Source organism: Plutella xylostella, chromosome 20 (assembly GCF_932276165.1).
Source record: "Plutella xylostella chromosome 20, ilPluXylo3.1, whole genome shotgun sequence".
Lineage (NCBI taxonomy): Eukaryota > Metazoa > Arthropoda > Insecta > Lepidoptera > Plutellidae > Plutella > Plutella xylostella.
This window is the reverse complement of record NC_064000.1, coordinates 416,891-439,116: the sequence shown is the minus strand read 5'-3', so window position 1 is coordinate 439,116 and position 22,226 is coordinate 416,891. Positions and strand designations below refer to the sequence as shown.

At 41.4% G+C, this 22,226-nt stretch overlaps 1 protein-coding gene across 10 annotated transcripts in view; it reads right to left on the bottom strand.

Annotated features, from left to right (window-relative positions):
• LOC105381589 (protein 4.1 homolog) overlaps positions 1–22,226 on the bottom strand; it is a 60,081-nt gene that overhangs the window by 15,292 nt on the left and 22,563 nt on the right. For 4 of the 10 annotated variants that reach the window (XM_048628349.1, XM_048628350.1, XM_048628352.1 and 1 more), the window contains exons 1-4: positions 11,077–11,237; positions 5,402–5,587; positions 4,962–5,134; positions 988–1,100 (exon numbers count right to left, since the gene is read on the bottom strand). In XM_048628349.1, the coding sequence (XP_048484306.1) occupies positions 988–1,100; positions 4,962–5,134; positions 5,402–5,587; positions 11,077–11,222 (618 nt within the window). In that variant the 5' untranslated portion in view covers positions 11,223–11,237. Of the gene's footprint in view, positions 1–987; positions 1,101–4,073; positions 4,190–4,961; positions 5,135–5,401; positions 5,588–6,615; positions 6,698–11,010; positions 11,043–11,076; positions 11,289–11,520; positions 11,674–12,017; positions 12,319–12,864; positions 13,013–15,411; positions 15,554–22,226 lie in introns of those variants that run through there. The other 6 variants (XM_048628356.1, XM_048628357.1, XM_048628358.1 and 3 more) reach the window with 5 other exon arrangements.

Here is a 22,226-nt window from a genome sequence, read left to right as displayed (position 1 = left end):
ATCTCTGCTTCGAATTAGGAGTAACACTAAAACGCCGTCACTAAAACAATGTCGTTTTAACCCTTTAAACCGGTTTTTGCAACAAAAACTTTAAGGACATAGCTATGACAGATAAAATTTGCGCACGGGATGAGAGAGATAGCAAACTTGAGTATCATGCGTCATAGGTCACATCCCCTTTTGCTTCATTCCGCACTTCCAACATAGGCTTTATTGTATCTTTATCCCGAAATCAAAGCATCTTCTTTAATGGCGACTGTCTAGTCGGTACCTTCTTATGCTAATCAGCCAGGGAGACAATATTTAACTATATTTTTTAGTTTCAATTCGTTTGCATCCGACCGTACTTTACATGGGCTCGCGAGTTGACGATATAAAAAACAGAAGATGCCAACTCGCGTGGCGCGCGACTCTAAGGCGCGCGACTTGACGAACGACTCATTCCGAGGCTCCTTACGCGCGCACGTTCTCCGTGCACCCATAAAAAACCACACGCTATGTAATCGTAGCCGGAAACTTTCATCACCTGTCGTCCTTGCAGGCATGCCTTTGGAGCTCATTTCAACCCTGAACTTATACTAAGTTACACAAAGGAACTTTAAACTAGTGTCGACCTTAACTGTGTTGCTGCCTTGCTTTAACAGTCTACGAACAGAAAGCGACGGACATTGACCATGCACGTCCTCCCATTCAAAGGTCGTCTTGAAAAAAGTGCACCATTTTTGTACTTATGTGTTAGATATGTAAATTCTGTTCTTGTTTGTAGACAAATAAATAATGTCTATCATTCTTATCACAACTCTTTCAATGGACAACACTGACATGTGTTGCTTAACTTCAGTGATCAATTACATCACTGAAGCTAGCTCGGCTATGGACGCTTCTATCTAACATTGATTAAATGCCGACAACAGCTTAAAGTTCCTTTGTCGGCAACTCGGCATCTAACCAACTTCCACACTTAGACAAACAACTCACTATACTGACCTTATCCTTGACGCCGGCGGGGCGCGGCGCGGGCTGCGGCGGCATGGTGTGTCTCTTGGCGGCCTCGGGCGGCATGGCCTCGCGCTCCTGCTGCTTCTCCGCCGCCGCCAGCGCTGGAACATGAAGAGGATTAGGGTTATTGGATGACGGGATTGTTAACTAACATGGAGGCCATATTGCATTTAGGTATGAGCGGGTGATAACAGAGGATTCGGAGCGCATCCTAACCGCACCGCATTAGAAGACTTAAAGCACCTAAAGTACCTGCAAATTTGTGAACATACAAGATTTTTACTAATCATGTGGAGCGATCATGACTGTAGCAACACATGTTATTATCGAACAAATTGTTTCCGGATCTTAGTATGTCTTACGTATATTATTATCAAAATGTTATTCGAAAAAGTATCTACTCGATTTGCAGGGCAAGTATTTGATGTAATTCCTGATCTAAATCTTTATGATTATGTTATATGTGACCCATTGAGTATGAATGGTCTGGAGACGAAAAAGGCAGACGTTCCCCTCTGGCGGGGTGGTAGGCCAAAAAGGCCCACCGATTTATAAAAACTAGTTGCAGTCACAATTTTCACTAGACTCAATCTAGTTGGCAAAGCGTTCGTTTCATAGAAAATGATTTGTTTACATACTAAAATGACGGCTTCAATTCATAGAATATCCGGATTCCGGATTTGATCACAGATTTTGTCATGGTTTATTGTTATTAGCTGTTTCCTAGCAACCAATTTCAAAAAAATGCAATAGTGATGTACCAGTACGTAGATATTATGTATTGATCGACAAAAAAGGTCATAGTTAAAGGATCTCACAATTTATTTTATTTTGCAAAATATTTCTTTCATATCTTACAAAGCGTCCGTAGTCGAGCGGACTTCAGTGATCGTGACTGATTACTGAGGTTAAGCAACAACTGGCACGGTCAGCCATTGGATGGGTGACCGATTTCAAGTGGATCTTTTCTGGACGCTTCCGTGCTTCGGACGGCACGTTAAGCCGTGGGTCCCGGTTGCTGCTCCGGCAGCAGTCGTTAAGCCTAGTCAGAGAGGCCTTCGGGCGGTTTGAAAACATCTGACAGTCGGGTTGCCCACTTACCCAATAACTTTTCCAGCACAAGCTAGGACTAGGCCTAAAACCCTTCCTTCATTGAAAGGAGACCCGTGCCCCAGCAGTGGGGACGAAATGGGTCGTGATGATAGTTACAAAAGTTAGTAAGTATAATATAATTAATACATATTTATATAAATAAATGTTTCGTTTAATTCATAATTTAAATAATTTATAATTATTATTTTCCAACCCATGTTCTCGAATTCATCGATAATACTTATCGATAATTGTTACATCCATTGGCAATAAAAATGACGACACTGTGTTCATTATTAAATGTCACTTCACATAACCCTTATTGCTGGGAATTAAAACTCATAATGACATGTCTCATGAGACATAATCAAGGTAAACGGTAAAATTTCCCCCCGCAAAAATTGGCAGACTTTTTTGTATCAAGAAAGATCGCTATGGCGCTTCCCGAGGGTACACCCGAGTCCGCGTTGTTCTATGTATGTGACCACAAGAGTTGACACCTTATATGCCTTATACATATTGAGTAATGCAATAGCGCAACTTTGCGGTTAACTTGTCATTACAGTAGCTGTTTCCCTATTTCAAGAATTTGTTCATGTAGAAATTCAAATTTTCTCAAATAATTATGAAATTAAGATGCCTCAATCATAAAATACCTATCTCTGTACGTCCTATCTTCATCGTCCTAAAACACATACAATATTTTTTAATTTCTACGATACAGGTTCGCTTAGTGTGGGACTTGCAGTAATTTCTAATGTACCTAACAAAAAAAAAATAAGTAAATACTTCTTTACTTTACTTTTACTCATTCAAAAAAAGCACACCACCAAACAAACTTAACACCAACACTTACAATCATGATGCATAAACCCCCAGCAATCCTTCAAAACCATTTTCGCAAACAACACACTCCTTACACAAAATTCACCAAAAACTCTCACAGTAGCGCGCAAGCCGGCTCGTTTCACTCGACTAATGTAATAATTGTCTAGTATTTCTCTCAGACGCGAGTGTGACGCACAGACGGCCAGATGCAGAGTGTTTATGAGTAAATCATGTATTAATATCGGCTACTTGCAACGCTCAGATGTTGTGGATTATTTCGTGAATGTTGTTATGCTGGAGATAACCAACTGTGTAATTAGCTAATGGTTTTAAAACTTGTGTTTGTATTGTTAATTGTATCGGTTGGCTCTTTTTAGCTAATGAGTTTTATATTTAACGAATAATATGCGGAAGGTCACGAATTAGAATCCCTATAAGCCAAAATCCAGTTCACATTATGCTTAGGTGTTCTGAAGCTATTTTAAAAGGCGGTCCTTAGGTCAGGGCCTAGGTAGCAACTTAAAGACTATAACACGATGTAAGATCCCAAAAACTTCTTACAACAGTTATATAGATTACATGTGAGCCTAGTTATGTAGTAGTCGACTAAACAATCGTCTTGTTGTATATGTTTTTTTACAAAGAAGATTATAATCAACCATTTGTATATTTCTCGCATGAACCTCTCCCTGCTTGCACCGTCTGGCAGAGTGTCAATGTGTCCGTGAGTCACTGCTGTGTGCAGTAAGATCACCTCCACATGATATCACAACCGAATTCATTGCCTACCTCACTGTGTGTAGTGTGAGTCAGAGGTGTTGTTGTGATCAGCTGATAGCTTTAGTGTTATGTTTGCCAAATTACTAGTGTTTTTTTCTGGGTAATTTAATTATGGTGCATGATTATAAAGAGATACGTTTAATGTGGAGATCGGATGATCTAGAAAAGTCTGGATCTGAATTAAATTCACAGGAAAAAATTTGCCCAGTATTGTTTTGTTCAAGGCTAATATATTCAAGCTAGACCATCACCCTTATTTCTCGACTCACGGTGTTTACTCTCTCTCTATGACCCTTGGTCTCTAGTCACTAGCATAGACGATAAACGACAGCTTCCACTGGAGCGACACTGCACTATCACCCACTAGCACTCACCGTCCATGCTCCTAGACGACAGCTTCCTGTGGGACAGCGTGCGCGCGAACAGCGGCGGCGGGCGGTCGATGGTGCTGGAGCGACACTGCACTATCACCCACTAGCACTCACCGTCCATGCTCCTAGACGACAGCTTCCTGTGGGACAGCGTGCGCGCGAACAGCGGCGGCGGGCGGTCGATGGTGCTGGAGCGACACTGCACTATCACCCACTAGCACTCACCGTCCATGCTCCTAGACGACAGCTTCCTGTGGGACAGCGTGCGCGCGAACAGCGGCGGCGGGCGGTCGATGGTGCTGGAGCGACACTGCACTATCACCCACTAGCACTCACCGTCCATGCTCCTAGACGACAGCTTCCTGTGGGACAGCGTGCGCGCGAACAGCGGCGGCGGGCGGTCGATGGTGCTGGAGCGACACTGCACTATCACCCACTAGCACTCACCGTCCATGCTCCTAGACGACAGCTTCCTGTGGGACAGCGTGCGCGCGAACAGCGGCGGCGGGCGGTCGATGGTGCTGGAGCGACACTGCACTATCACCCACTAGCACTCACCGTCCATGCTCCTAGACGACAGCTTCCTGTGGGACAGCGTGCGCGCGAACAGCGGCGGCGGGCGGTCGATGGTGCTGGAGCGACACTGCACTATCACCCACTAGCACTCACCGTCCATGCTCCTAGACGACAGCTTCCTGTGGGACAGCGTGCGCGCGAACAGCGGCGGCGGGCGGTCGATGGTGCTGGAGCGACACTGCACTATCACCCACTAGCACTCACCGTCCATGCTCCTAGACGACAGCTTCCTGTGGGACAGCGTGCGCGCGAACAGCGGCGGCGGGCGGTCGATGGTGCTGGAGCGACACTGCACTATCACCCACTAGCACTCACCGTCCATGCTCCTAGACGACAGCTTCCTGTGGGACAGCGTGCGCGCGAAGTGGGGCGGCGGGCGGTCGATGGTGCTGGAGCGGGACTCGTGGTGCGTGCGCCGCGGGAAGTGCAGGCGCGAGCCGAAGCGCGGGAAGAACGACGACTTGGCCGGCGGCTCCGGGGTCAGCAGCCTGGAGGGAAGGAGACGTGTTTCATAATTCAGCTGCATATTTTTGAAATTATACATGGGTACATAATTCATTCATTCAATATGCCATACAGTAACAACCGTACTCTGTAATTACCTACAGACTGAAGGTTAACATACCGCAAGAACGTACTATTATGAACGAACAAATGAATCTTTAACTTATCAAAAACCTCGAAGTATCCGCTTTAACATTACCATAGCATACTTAATATCCCTAGAATATACCTCCTAAAGCCACAAAACATACCTGAAGAACGTATGATGCTCCACACAAGTTTTCCACAGCTTCTTAGCCGCCCGATGGTGCTGCAGCTTGAACCCAACAGTAGACTCGAACTGCTCGAACTCGCCGGGTCGAAGCTTCACGTAGAAGTTGTGCCGCTTGTAGCTGATCTTCAGGATCTTGGGCCACGCGAATCGGTTGATGCGGAGTCTGCGGGTGAGGGGATAGGGTTAGTGTGATGCTGGAATAGAGGGGAGTTGACCAATGGCGGCGGTTCACATATGAACGAATGATAAAGGAGGTTACAAATTAACGATAAACGATATTATATAATGGTGTCGCAAGATAAAAGCTGCTCCAGTATAGTTTATATGAACCATAGAGGGTTATAGGGGCCTATACATATATAACTGGAGCAGCTTTTACCTTGCAGCGGGCCTTATTGTCATACATGCGAGCTAACTGTATGGCAGACCTGCCAGTTGTATTAACGTCTGGTTATGAAAGGGTAAGCTGATTAGTTAGCAGTCGCTAACATGATGGTTAAAAAATATTCTACTGTAAAATATAACAGGAAATTCTAGACAAAAATTTATCTTATGTTTTGGTCGGTACAGATATCGGTTAATAACCAAACTTAATAATCATTATCTTGTATGGTATAAGTGCAATGCCTACAATTACTAAGATAAGAGGATAATCATTGTTGTGTACAAGCAAATGGAATGCAATTTTCTGCACTGCACATTATTATTATTATTGAAGGACAAAGATAAAATACACAGATAAATGCATAGAAAGGAAGTTGCAAGGCCAGTAGAGGCTAGTAGTAAACACTCTGCGGGCGATACAATGATATTTCAGTATGTGGAGACCATACGAGAATGGCATCGGCATTCGACATCGGTGTCACATACGGGAAAATACAGGCCGCGCCACCTATCTCTCTCACTCTCTCTCTTTTTAGGCCGTGGGCCTGACCCATCTATGTATGTATTTTATACAGATACGTCGACGGTCGACATGTCTGCCACGCAGATATATTTAATTATTAATTAATAAACAAATGATAATGGGAGTCAGATATCTGCCCGGCAGACTGTACATACTTCTCCCCAGGCAGTGTGTCACCCTGTATAATGCAGTACATACTTCTCTCCAGGCAGTGTGTCACCCTGTATAATGCAGTACATACTTCTCTCCAGGCAGTGTGTCACCCTGTATAATGCAGTACATACTTCTCCCGGTGCACCAGCAGGCCCGACGAGCACACTCCGAGCGTGATGTCCACGCTCTCCGAGTCCTTGGCGGGGTGCAGGTGTTATTTATATATCGTTGCGCAGTGGATATTTGTAGAGAATTAGAAGAAATACTCACATATTGGGTATAATTAACTTTTATTGTAAATTGGAGAAAATAATATGTACAGCCATGTTGTTTGTTACCAGTAGACAAGGAAGTGACATAGACAAATTCCTGACACCCCCTCTCAATATTAAATTTCTAATTAAATATTGCAATGAAATAAACTTATAACACTTCTTTTCTTCCTATGCGTTCAAACATTAAAACAACTTATACTATAACATTCTTAACTTTACAAACTTACTTCGTATTTTATATAATAAAGAGTTTCATTACAAAGTAATTGTGTTTTACATTATTAAGTGGTTTAGTAAATATATCGGCTACATTTTGTTGCGTAGACACATACGATACAACAATATTCTTATTACATACCGCATCTTTAACAAAATGAAACTTAATATCGATATGTTTGGTGCGCTTACTATTTTCGTTACATTCAATCATTCTAATCGCACTTTGATTATCAACAAGTAAGTATGCATCAATATCCATATTGAAGTTAGCTGATATACCTTTTAAATATATTAGCTCCGATGTTACCATTGCAGCAGCCACATATTCAGCCTCTGCAGATGATAATGAGACGGTGCACTGTTTCTTTGAAAACCATGAAATTAAATTGTCGCAGTAAAATATAGCGCAGCCACTTACGCTTTTCCTGTCTTGACTGTCGCTTGCCCAATCCGCGTCACTGTAGGCTAATAATCTCTTCTGCGAATCTTTATTCTTGATATAGGTTAAGCATTTACTTGCAGTTTGTTTTAGGTATCTTAGTATTCTCTTAGCCGCAATCCATCTTTCTTTCGTTGGTTTATCTAAGTACCTGCTAAGATATGAAGTTGCGTACGTTATATCTGGTCTAGATGTTGTAGAGATGTATGTTAAACATCCGATTAGTTCTCTATACGGTACATTTGTGATTATATCTTCTTCTTCGTTGTTTTTGGATTTTGTAGCCTCTATCGGCGTATTAACACCTTTGCACGATTCCATTCCGAATTTTTCTATTATCTTATTAATCATCTTTTCTTGTTTTATTTTTAATATATTCTGCTCTCTATGTATTTCCATGCCAATATATTCTTTAACTTCTCCCAGGTCTCTTACATTGAATTCTTCTTTTAATTTCTTTATAGTATCCATACAGTTTCCCATTGTTATGATGTCATCCACCCAGATCAGTAACCATTCATCTTTTTTCGTGTATAAACAAAAATCATGCTTTGATTGTTCAAAACCTTGCTTAATTATAAAGTCGTGAAATCTGTCATTCCAGCATTTTGGTGCTTCTCGCAAACCATATAAAGCTTTGTTTAGCTTCAGTACCTTTCCTTGGCCGACTTGTACTCCATCTGGTGGTTTTATATATACTTCTTCTTTTAATTCGCCATTAAGAAATGCAGTTGGTACATCGAATTGTCTTAGCTGATGATCTTCCTGTAGTGCATAGCTTAGCATCATTCTTATAGTTGACATTCTTGCCACTGGTGAGTAAACATTGTACTTGTTATCTGTTTGAAAACCTTTTGCTACTAGTCGTGCTTTCTTTTTTCCATCTTGCTTTGTTCTAAAAACCCATTTGGTGTCTATAGCTCTTTTCTTATTTGGTAGTTCTGTCTCTGTCCAAGTATTTAGTTGTTCGTGCGAATTTAACTCATTATCTATTGCTTCTTTCCATCCTTCTCCTTCTTTAATAGCTTCATCATATGTTTGAGGTTCTATGTGTAGACAGAATGCTATGTTTGCTTCTTGTTCTATAACGTCTTCTTCCAATTCGTAATCCTTTAAATATGTAGGTAGCCTTCTAGTTCTTTGTTCTCTACTTAGTTCTTGATGTCTCTCTTCATGAACTTGCACTTCACCTTCTCTTTGTACATTCTCATCTTGTTCATTTTCTTGTCCATGTTCTTCTTCTTGGTAGTATCTTACATTATTGTCCTGTTTCTTTTCTTGATATATGATGTCTGATTCATCAAATCTTACATCTCGACTGATGATTATTTTGTTAGTCTCTGGATCCCACAGCCTGTATCCAGTTGGTGCGTATCCTACCATTCTTCCTTCTTTCGCTCTGCCCTCGAATTTACTCTGTCTTGGTAAAATCACAGCCCATGCTTTGCTTCCAAAAGTTTTGAGCCTTGACAGATCTGTTTTTCCTCTCATAATGCATTCTGGTGTCTCAAAATTAATGGCAGATGATGGACATCGATTCAGCTGATATGCTGAGCATAATATTGCTTCTCCCCATAGATGTTTTGGCAGATTAGCCTCATTCAGTTGTGTTCTGGCTTTGTTGTATAACGTCTGATTCATGCGTTCGGCAACTCCGTTGCTTTGTGGTGAGTATGGGGTAGTATACTGTATAATAATGCCACGCTCCTGACAAAATGATTCCATTTTTCTATTTTTAAACTCTCCTCCATTGTCACATCTTATTTTCTTTACTCTGATTCCTTTTTCATTTTCCAATCTATTTATGTAATGTATTATATTATCTGTTGCTTCACTTTTAATTTTTAGGAGTCTCACTTCGCAAAAGTGTGAGTAGTCATCGATTATAGTTTGATAATATTGCTCTTCGTTTAAGCCTTCGATATTTGCTGGCCCTGCTATATCTGTATGTATCAATTCGCCTATACTATGCGACCTTGGTTTCAATATCCTTTGGAATGGTTTCCTCTTTCCTTTTCCTTCCATACATGGACCGCATACATTTTTGCTTACCGGTAGGTTCATAGTTTGTAAACTCCTACGGTTGAGGTGTCCCAGCCTTCTGTGCCATACCTCTCCGGTGCTGAAATTAGCATAGTTACATCTATCTACAGCTATCTCTGTATGTAACTTATATAGTTTCCCTGAACAGTATCCTACTATTTTATTACCGCTATTATTATTCTTCTGAATTTCTACAGTTTCAGAGTTAAACCTTACTTCACAATCATTCTGAACTATTTTTCTTACAGAAAGTAAATTAAATGATAAGTCTTCTACTATTAGTGCGTCTATTTTTATACTTGCGCTATCACTTGTGACATAAATATTTCCTCTCTTGTTTGCTGTTACGTAGTCTCCATTTGCTATGAATATTTTTACCTCTTTATCTAAGTATTGAATTTCTGACATATATCTCTCGTATTTACTTTGAATTAGATGTTCTGTGCAACCTGAATCTACAATGAACTCTAATTTACAATTTTCTACTTTGTTGTTCTTAAAATTATCATTTTGTGTACCTGCTATGAATGAAAATTCTTTGTTTTCTTCTGATGCAGTTGCAGCCGTGTGCTGCCACGATGACCCCTGTTGGCTTGCATGATGTCTTTGACCTTCTTGACTATAGTTTCCATATTGATGTCCTTGTCCTCTTGCTATATATCCTCTTCCTCGACCATGACCTCTGTTTCCACATCCTTGAAATTGTGTTCCTCTTCTCTGTCCTCTTCCTCGGCACTCTGTTGCTATGTGTCCGGGTTTGTTGCATCTATAGCATGTCACTATATTGGGGAATGCTGTTTCTTCACTTGTATGTTCCGGATTTTTGTTCTTCATCTTTAGTTCTTCATCTAATAGTCTCGCTTTTACATATTCTAACTTAATATCTGTATTTATTGTTTCTATTGCTGTTATTAAGCTGGCATACCTTTCTTCTAGTCCTGTCAGTATGTAACATACTTTATCTTTCTCTTCCACCTTCTCTCCGGTGCATTCCAGTTCCCGTACGATGGTATCAAACCTTGCGAAATACTCTTCTAGTTTATCGGATTTTTCATGTTTCACGTTTAGCAACTTTCTTCGTAAATGAATCTTGGTCATTATACTCTTTCTTTGAAATGTGTCTTCTAGTACTTTTACCATTTCTTGTGCCGTGTTGCACTCTTTTATTATGTTTAAATGCTTGTCCGTAAGGCATTGAACTATGATGCATTTAGCCTTCGCATCGTTCGCTTTGTATTTTTCAACACTCTTTTCGGTGATTTTGCTGTCTAAAACATATTTTATTTGCTTATCTTCTAGTAAGCACTTGACTTTGAACAGCCAATTATCGAAGCTCGAAGCTTCCAACTTTGGGTAACTTTGCGCCATTTCGCCCATAACCTGTTATTTATATATCGTTGCGCAGTGGATATTTGTAGAGAATTAGAAGAAATACTCACATATTGGGTATAATTAACTTTTATTGTAAATTGGAGAAAATAATATGTACAGCCATGTTGTTTGTTACCAGTAGACAAGGAAGTGACATAGACAAATTCCTGACAGCAGGTCCACGCCGTACATCGCCAGCTTCTTCTCTCCAGGCAGTGTGTCACCCTGTATAATGCAGTACATACTTCTCCCGGTGCACCAGCAGGCCCGACGAGCACACTCCGAGCGTGATGTCCACGCTCTCCGAGTCCTTGGCGGGGTGCAGGTCCACGCCGTACATCGCCAGCTTCTTCTCTCCAGGCAGTGTGTCACCCTGTATAATGCAGTACATACTTCTCCCGGTGCACCAGCAGGCCCGACGAGCACACTCCGAGCGTGATGTCCACGCTCTCCGAGTCCTTGGCGGGGTGCAGGTCCACGCCGTACATCGCCAGCTTCTTCTCTCCAGGCAGTGTGTCACCCTGTATAATGCAGTACATACTTCTCCCGGTGCACCAGCAGGCCCGACGAGCACACTCCGAGCGTGATGTCCACGCTCTCCGAGTCCTTGGCGGGGTGCAGGTCCACGCCGTACATCGCCAGCTTCTTCTCTCCAGGCAGTGTGTCACCCTGTATAATGCAGTACATACTTCTCCCGGTGCACCAGCAGGCCCGACGAGCACACTCCGAGCGTGATGTCCACGCTCTCCGAGTCCTTGGCGGGGTGCAGGTCCACGCCGTACATCGCCAGCTTCTTCGCGTTCTCCAGGTAGTTCAGTTCCGCTTCGGCGGGCGTTTGGCCTCTGGAAGGAGATGAGGGGTTGGTTCAGTTAGGTGTATTACGTTTGTTTTGAGGATCACTAAAAGTACTGTCCACTTTGTAGGTATTTAAAAGCATCGTTAATGATTCTTAAAGCAGTTTTAAAGGCTAACAACGTACGATGACAAAGTATGTATTTCTTATATTCTACTTCTACATTATCAAAGTGATAGTTGGGACAGCAATCCCTGTAATACTCTGAGATTGAGTTTGCACTGCCTATTCATAGCTTTGGTTCATTCCACCTTACCCAGATTGCAAAGTCTCACTTAACACTACCAATAAAAACCACAACATCTTGGGACCGCAACACCCACAACCACTCACCGATGAGTCTTATGCAGTTCCACAACCTTCTCCTCCAGCTCCGGAGTACACGCCGAGGGCGGCACCAGCTTCAACTGCTTGCACAACCCCGACCCGACTTCACTCTCTTCATAATCACCCAGCTCCGACTGCAGTAAGTACGAAGCTAGGAGGGCATGCGTGACGGTGGAACAGGGCAGGCGGCCTTCTAGCAGGTCCTTGCGAACCGCCAGCACTAGCTGGTAGCGGGTGACTTCTTCTTGGAGTTGGGCGGGCTCCGGAGGGTAGAACTTGACGGCGAAACGCACGTTCCAGGGTGAGTCTGTGGAAAAGTGAGGGTTATTGTCAAGTAACATTGAGTGATTAGTAATTAGCTTCATCTTCTGTCTTATTAAAAGGTAATAAAGCAAAGAGAGTAATTGCAGAATATTAAGACAATGTTCATGGGCAGAGGAAGTTTGCAGAGTATAAGTTAAGTTGTAAAGTTGTGGCTGTATCGATGTCGCCAGTTGAAAGATTGATCCCCGGAAAAATAATGATGGATGAGGCACGGCCGAACCGCTTTGGAACCAGGCATGCGTATCAACGAATTGAAGCTTACCGACGCCTTTATTAGTAAAAAGTGTCAAGTACTTATGTCTTGGAGACTCATTTAAGATCTTGGGAGCCCCTACAACCAACATCATCATTGGCCACAGCATCTAATAGATGGTTGTTGCAGCGCTCGTGGATTATCAGTTACGACGGTGTGACAGTGCTGCACCGTCGTTGATGGCTGTACAGTCCAATAGCAGCACGACATTTTTTTGCCACAATAGTTGCAGACGACCAACAATGCAGCTGTAACGATGAAACAGCAAGTACTCACGCCTCAGCATCTTGGACACGCGCTTCTCCAGGTCGACCCACACGCGCGGGTCGCCGCGGTCCTCGTACAGCAGCCCGAAGTAGTCCTTCTCCACCAAGTTGAGCTTGTCGCACACGCGGCCCAGCAGCTCATGGCCGCGGATCTTTCTCTGCAACGGGAGATGGAAGGGTTATTTATTGTTAATTTATAGGGAGAAGGCACATAGGTTCACACAGGGATGCACGAAATGTGTGACCAAGTACGTAAGAGTGACGTATCAACAGTTAAATAAAGCATATACACAAGGGTGCACGATATAAGCCTGGACAGTCAGCTATACAGGGTTATTGGTAAGTAGACCGGATCCTTTCAGGAGGTGATAGAGGAAGGCATTTCCAGTCGATTGAACCCAATAATGCATTATCCTAAACTTAACCATTTCTAAGATATTTAATATTTAAGGTTTTTTTAATTTTTTGCCAAAATTTTATGCTTAAAACTGAAAATAAAAAAAACTAGCCACATTTCAATATTTTTTTGGTTGTTTTGCATAAGTTACACCTTAATAAACTAATTAAAATAATCAAATGTGCATTATTCGACTTAAATTAGACATAATACCTCAAAATAGTTAAACATTTTGAAAAAATATTCAAAACGCAAAAACAAATAAATTAAATTAAAAAAGATTTTCATATGACATTTTTTTGTGCACTTCAGCTTAAAAACATGGTCAACTAATAAGCTTTCAAACAAGATGATTCAATACCAAATCGATTAAGGTATCACCAAGATATGGCCAAAACAACCAGAGAAAGCGGAGAAAACTGAGCATGGGTTTCCATACTAAAGTTAACAGGACTGAAAACAATAACACTTTTTACCTTTAAATTGGGCTAATTTTGTTAGTTTTCCTGTTGAATTTTGTCCGTCTGTGCTGGTTGTTTTGGCCATATCTTGGTGATACCTTAATCGATTTGGTATTGAATCATCTTGTTTGAAAGCTTATTAGTTGACCATGTTTTTAAGCTGAAGTGCACAAAAAAATGTCATATGAAAATCTTTTTTAATTTAATTTATTTGTTTTTGCGTTTTGAATATTTTTTCAAAATGTTTAACTATTTTGAGGTATTATGTCTAATTTAAGTCAAATAATGCACATTTGATTATTTTAATTACTTTATTAAGGTGTAACTTGTAAAAAACAACCAAAAAAATTATTGAAATGTGGCTAGTTTTTTTTATTTTCGGTTTTAAGCATAAAATTTCAGCAAAAAATAAAAAAAACTTAAATATTAAATATCTCAAAAATGGTTAAGTTTAGGATAATGCATTATTAGGTTCAATCGACTGGAAATGCCTTCCTCTATCACCTCCTGAAAGGATCCGGTCTACTTACCAATAACCCTGTATACTCTAAAACTGGCTTATCCTTTCACTACGGTGACAAACCTAAGTAATCAGTACTACAGTCATGTATTGCTAGTCACCGACACGCTAAGAAGAAGCCCAGTAAATGTATATTCAGATAAGACAGGTGGAAGTTCCGAGGCAATATGTAGGTACAAATTGCAATACACAACTTTTGTCAATGCAGCCTAACCACTGACCACTGACAACAAATCTTGAGCTAATCGTCTCACGCCCCAGCTGTTCATGTGACATACAAATTACAGCCTCGTCGCATCGTCTTAGTCGGCCCCATTATAATAATTACCGGGGGGTTTAGTGCAGATCACTTGATAACACACTTAATTGAATCAATTATCGACTGTGCGCCATTACACGCCATCTGCACTCGGGATGAAATGGAGAGGGCAAACTGATTTAGGTAGCAATTGGAGATGACTAATTGCTACTGTTTTTAATTTGTGTTGCAGTTGCAGTTTTGCAATATTTATGACAAAATAAGTATTATCATCATAGCAATAAACGCGAAAAGCATTAGGTAATCAGGATGATTCATTATATGCAAAATAACTACTTTGACTGAACGAACATTGTTTGCTCTACCTACAATGAAGAGGGATAAGGCATTCTATCGATCCAGGCAGCCGTACAGCTTATTGAAAGTCCCGACACGGTACCTGAATAGAAAATTTCACTATGCAGCCTAGCAAATGGCTTTATAAGCCGCTTAGGACGCCTGAGCCAGGCACAGTCTACATTCAGGATCTGGCGGGTCCGCCATAACATAAAATATGTATTCGAATAGGCGCCAGAATTGGCTTTTGTTCTGGCTGACAAAAGGGTATCGATTGAACCGTATTCTGTAGTAAGATGAGTACGAGTGGGTGGAATGAATGAAGAGTGAGACAAAGGGGTTCATTCATAATGCAGCAATGAATGGAAGATTGCAGAGGGTCGTAGGATGGTGTGTAGAATACAGGTGTTAATACTCCTTTATAGAAATACAGATTGATAGACAGGCCGGCTGGATCAACTGGATAGTGGTTCGATACAGGAGTTATTTTGGCGTTCCCTTCGAGAGGCCTATTTTCAACAGAAGCACTTTTTGTCTCTTGAAGATATCCTCCTTGTTGCTAGTGTTGCTCTGTAGACACTCACCTCGACATCCAGCTCGAGCGTGGAGCCGTCGAGGAGCTCGACGTTGACGCGCGCGGCGTTGCCGGCGGGGCGGCGCCGCGGGGACGCCTCCTTGCCCTCCTTGGCCACGCTCTCCGGCATGATGCCGCCTGACCTTCAACACCTGCAACAAGAGGGAAGATGGTTAGTTGGTGAACTGCACTGCATGTAATTAACAAAGTTTAGAGCTTTGCTTCACCTAGGGCTTGTACAAGATGACATGTCATCGCAAAAACGTACATATCTTTGTGCAATAAAGAATGAAATAATAATGATAATATCTTTCACTCTGTATCAAAATAATTGTTTCATAGGAAAGATCATGGAGTTGTGAGTAATGCGAGGGTGTACCGCGCCCATTCGCCGTTTTAGAGCCCAACTGCAAGGTTTTCCGGTTGAATAAAACGAAAAACTATGTTCTGATAATTGACTTGGAATTTAACATTTTGAACTACTGTATTCTTTGAATGAGCTTGATTTAATGTTTACTTGTAAATTTCATAACAGCAGCTTGTCTGTTATACTTTACGACCATTCATTAACGGCCGTTGCTTAATGCTTTATCTAAGAGAAAAATAACTTGTACCTACTGGTCACACGTAACTTCCACAATAGAATTGACCATGTGCCACTTCAAATTCAAACGCTGTAACGAAAATACAAGTGGGCCCATTCTTCTCGTGAAGAATTTCTCGAGTTTATGTTTGTTTTGTAATAGCGTTGTGTGAAGTGGCTGTCAGGTATTCGTAGGCAATTGCGCTACTGTTCATTGCCATATGGAATTATAAGCTAGGTACAGGGATATGAGGTATACTTTGAGCTCCGTTACATCACTACTCGACTATGCAAAAAGTGGAAAGTCTATCTTCATATATGTTTATAAGCTATGCCAATTTGCAATATTGTAACGGTCTGACAACACATTTGACAAAACCCAGCACAAGTGAGAACATTAGAACACACATAGAGACCAAAACAGGGAGCCAAGTGACACTGCCACAAAACAAAACACGGTCACTTTCACTGGAGACTTCATCCGTCAACGACAAGCCTGTGACATAAACAACAGTTTTCTCTACCGTCCCGCCTCGGAGGCCAGTGTTTACACACACTGCCGACCACGTGTCGCCGCTACTACTGAGGGGTTACTCTATATGACCAAAAACTAAGTTTCGGAGCGCTGCTGCTCGAGCCACCACTTTATCTCTTTGTATTAAACGTGCCGATTACACAACAGCTCTCGCTCGTTCGTTTTTCGTCAGTATAAAGTTAGCCTATTCCTATGCCGTCGAAATTAAAGGAATGCCGACCTTATTTGGGATACCCCAACGCTAAAGGAACGCTCGTAACTTTCGGTATTCGTTCGGTTGATTTGGTCGAATTCGCGAGTTTATAGGCGCCCAGATTCCAGAGCCAATTGTGCTGTTACCCTTTCTCTGAGTATTTATAGCTAGCTGTACATTTCCTGGAGTGTAAATTTAAACATCCACATGCAACGTGATATGCCACCCAATGGAAGGTATAGAATTGTAGCTGGATGGAAGAGGATTGGTAAGTAAAAGATTCCGAGAAGCAAACAAACGACAGATTACACGAAGTATCTACTTGCAAGCGGGTAACTCTATACTGGCGAAAAACTAACGTTCTTCTTTTTTTACTTCGTTTTTTCGTCATATGACCTCGTGGCTTCCCAGGTCAGGCAGATACTACAGAAGTATATATGAAGAAAACTTAAGCGGCTAAATGTAACCCTTCTTACGTGCAAATTAGGAACCGCCAAAAGCCCGAAAATACGACAGTAGTCTGCTACTATACCGCGCTCGTGTTTACACGGCACTAATGGAATAAAAGGAAAAGAGTTCGGATGTTTTGGCATTCCACAAAAATAAGGAACGATGCTTTCGGTCGTTTACAGTCCTTTTAAAATACGAGTTTCCGGGAATCAGCTTTGTTTCGTTATTTTAGCCAGCACCAATTCAAAATTGAAGGAAAATATGTGTAATGTGGTGCATTATTAAGTACATGCTTCCAAATCCAAACAATCAAAAACCGCCAAAAAATGTCAAAAACTCACACAAGCTCACAAACTCCTCAGCCTTCTCTATCCAGCCACTACTGCTACTACCTACAAACATGCCCCATATAAATCACCAGCCATGCATGACGGCATCCTTACATCAGCGGCCGCAAGTGAATCGCATCATTCAGTGCGACATGCACCAGGATAATCAGCGTAATGACTAACGCCACGTGACACTGTGATACAATCGTGACTCGGTGCGGAGCTTAGATTAACAATGTACGAACAAGATAAATTGTGTTACAAAAACACAGCAAAAAACTGTCAGAGTTTGATTACTGTCAAACCGTTTATGTTCATCCATTGAACCAATACCAAACCAGCAGTCTCGAGTGGGAGAGAATAAGATTATTGCCAACCTCCCATAGGACATGGTACCCAAAAAAGAAGATTATACCACTGAATAAGGTTAACCAAATAACTAATTCAAAATAAGAGCTAAGAGAGTACTTTTAATGGGGTGTCATTTGATTTGCACTGACACTAGTATACTGATTCGTATATTGTTAATCTAAGGCGCAGAGTTAGCGAATCATTGCATCGGAACCGTTTGTGCTGGTGGGTTTATGAGCGTGGGAATTGAGGGTCTAGGGGACCTAGATTGTGGTACTGAGAGTACGCGAGAACTAGTCTGGTTGTAGAGGAGACACTTTGATTGGTTGGTGATTTATTAGGCAACAAAACAAAGGATCAATAAGGCTGAAATGTATACTTTCTTCAAATAAGAATATACCCCTAGGAGGCTAATGAACTCTTGCCTCCATAAAAACATTCCGGAAGCAAAACCACATCAGTTATTCCATAGTTCCCTGCTAATTGAATAAAGATGTGATCCCGAGAGTCCCCAGACGCATACCAGTCGACTAATTTCATCCTTCGCGTCTCACATTAGCTATTCAGCGAACCGTAAACCCCGTTTTCAGTGGGGTTCAGAATTCCAGCGCAACCAAGCCCGCCATTGCGCAATTACGGCGACAACGTGCCATTACGGGGACATAAAAGGCCGCAGCGGCATGGTGATCGTAAATCTAGTATTTAATGCGCCAATTGAGTTTTTCTCCGCTGGCAATAGAATCCAGATTGCCTGAGTCTGGGAGCAACTGTACTCGGGTGTTTTTGTTGCACTGCAATGAATGGGATTCAATACAATGAGTGCAAAAAGTTGTAGGTTGTTTTAAAGTAACGGGTTGCTTTTTGCTCTCCATCCAGTGTTTATACATGGTAAAACGTATGGAACATAATTTTCATTTGCATATTGGAGTATGTAGTTTTCCTTGTTCGTTTGACATCGATCGCTAATTATCCGGTCCAAATATCTGAAAAGGTCAGCGAAGGGCACCACCTGGCTTTTACTGAATACATAAAAAGGTCATGGGAATACTGATTCGACCGACATGTGGCATCTCTTGTATACCATCCAAGCCCTACCATAGGTTCCTATATGACTTGTACCATTCAAGTCCTAACATATCCCCGAAAGTGCCTATACGAGCTAAATGTAAGGATACACGGCGACACAAGACACTCAGTGTATACATCGAAAAGACTTGAACTGTCTGCGTGTGTCAACTGTTGCGACACTGATTTACAGATTTACCGTTATTCATAGAAAAGTTATGCAACTCAGAAATTCGTATTTTTTGTGTCTGGTGTTGCCTATCTTTTATTATCTATCCTTAGCATCAGATGACCACATCATCATTACAAAAAACCAACGTCATATTTTAAACTCAGCCAAACAACATTCCTTCTAATTTGTCCGCCCTCCACGCAATCACAACTTGTTAATCAAACGCATCAATCAGTACTTCACTTGAGGCTGAAACACCGTGTCACGCTGCATGGGCCATTAAGGAGCCGTATCTGCGATCCCGATGGCCCCTCATCACGAGTGTCAAGTCAGAGCGGCCCGAGACCCCGGAGCGTGCCCCTAATTTCAACCAATTGAGCAAGCGGTTACATACTACTGGCACTAATAGAGCGATTCTACGAGAATTACAGTAAGAAATGTTTACAGAGGATATTGTGAGCAATGCTGACTTGGTGGTTGTTATTAAATGTGCATTACATGATATGAATCAAACATCCGAAGTAATCTGAATAATCCCTAAAATTTACTAATTACGTAAAGACTTTGATTTTAATGTGGCGGATACTTAATTTCCAATTTCCATAAATAATTCAGCCAGTGAATATTTGCAGGGGTTAACAAGCAAGTGAAATGCTAAATAGCACAAATAACCTAAACAATGAGAGAGTTTGTGGCACTCCATGGAAGCAAAGTATGGTCTCCACCAAGACGCGTGCGATGTAGATATCCTGGTAAATGATAAATAATAAATAAATATCGAACTTATAAAGATATATATCCTCTTTGGAGCACCTCACATCACAGTCACACATTTCTGCGGCACATAACTCCTCATTTACCCGAACGGGCCGTTTCAATTCGGCATATGAACGTAATGACTCATTAGTGGCACAATGCAAATGAAGCTCGGATAATTACTACTGTTTATGTTCGCACCCATCATGTTTTAATGTACGCGCGGTAGGTATGGGCGGCTGTGACTTCATACTGGAGGGTTACTCTATACTGTCGAAAAACAAACGAACGAGAGCTTCAACGAGATAATTTGTCGTGGCTCGCGTAGCATCACTTCGTAACATAGTTTTGTCATATAGAGTGACCCCCCTGGTTACACTGTCGGTCAGGGTTGCCAGGTGCTAAAAGATTCATACGCAGTTTTGACAGTAAATTAAAATATCTGCATAATGGAAATATTCACGTAATTCTCACACATAGTCACATTAAACACAACAGTAGTTTCCACTGCTGTCAAAAAGCTCTATGAATCCGGGGGGTTATATCCTTGTTATATCGTATCCATCCAAGCCATCCGTCTATCCATATTATTATTTTAGGCTCCAAAGATTAGTATTCAAGACTCAAAGCTCCGAAACTTAAAAGCTCAAGTTCATCGACCGTATTATTATTCAATTCCGACTCTCCTATTGAGCCGTAATGGGCATCCGATAGACATGCAAATTGGCAGTAAAATCTTTATCACTGCGGCCAATTGTAATTGACTGACCAAACAAAATGGAAATTGGCATTCCTACCGCGCGAGACGTTGCTGAATCGGCAGTATTGAAAATATATGTATGGCAGAACAGCAGAATAGCAATATTGGAAACTGTTAAACCCCAAAATACCTGGAATCACAACTGTTGGATATATCGCACCCTTATTCTGTTACTGCAATATCATTATGTTCTAATAGAATAGAATATCATTATGTTCAGATTCGACGTCCAATACAAACCATCACTATACCAAAAGGAATTGGATATACTTAATATTGGAATAAGGGTGAATATGTATTTTTACAGCATTAGCAGACAAAAGTAATGAAGAAATCAGTGTCAGTCGCATTTGCAAAGCACATACCATACATGCGGTCATATTTTAATCCGCCAGTAAAATAAAGAATGTAATTTGCAGGCCATATCGCCGAACATTAAAACATCATCCCAAACAAACATGGCGGTTGCCGTAATAAAAAAACACATTCGCCAGCTTATTTAATAATGTTTAATAAGCGGACAAGAAATGGAACAGTTTTTTATAGCATTCGAACCGCGGTGGCGTCATTTGTTGTGAAATCGATATTCGGCGACTCCCCAAATACTGTAACCGCTGATTAAACAAAGGGACGGTAGAGACTTTGGGCCCGTTAGTATAGCTACATATTTTGAAACCTCGACAACCAAAGGACGAGGGGCGTTGAAAGTTTGACGTGAGTATCTGTATGTCTGTCTATGAGCACATGTATTGACTTAAATTCATTCTTTTCGTTTGATCGTGTATTATTTAACTTCAGGTAGTTCATTTTAAAATCTAACCTAATGCTTTTAGTAATTGATAAATATTTTTTACTATCTGGTGTGGGCGTCCAAAACATAACTCGGAAATGCTCATTAGTAGTGACCTTAATTTGGTTGGACACCTACTGAGGACGTTGAGATAACAAATGCCTAATACGTCCCACATGGTATTATTCACCTCAGCAATCTCGTAATCTAGCGAATACAATACGGACAAGAAACAAATTTCCTTATTCCAGAAAAGGAAGTAGAGAGATACCACAGATGATCAACACATCATCAAGCGATATATCGTAGCCGTACCACGAATAATTTTGCTACTTGACGATAGGCGGTTCACGATTTATACATATTTTATTAGTTGCAAACTTTACCGACATACGCGCTTATCAAGTACAAGTTCGGGTGAACTGCATATCGTATAACCTATTGACAAGACAAGTGTGAAAACGCTTGGTGATACGGGCACAGATGGTCCCGCGCAGGTCACGACGCCGAGCCCACGCGCCGGTGATGTCATCCGGCACAAGGGCCGACGCAGCTGCCACTGATACTACAACTCAGAGGAGTCAGAGGAAAGAGGTAAACCTTTTTTGCGCTGCTAATGGATGCGTAGTTTTTTCTGGTTAAGATTTACGATGACTGAAGTGAAGGGGTTCTAAGCAAAATTGCATATGCTGCAATTAAAGATAAAGACAAAAACGTACTAACATATATTTTTTTAAGTTGTTATAATATAGGTTAAAATTATTTGTATTCATATTGGACTAAGTCCAGTCATAATAATCAAAAAAGATAAAATGTTGATAAGTTCTTCCCAATTAATTAA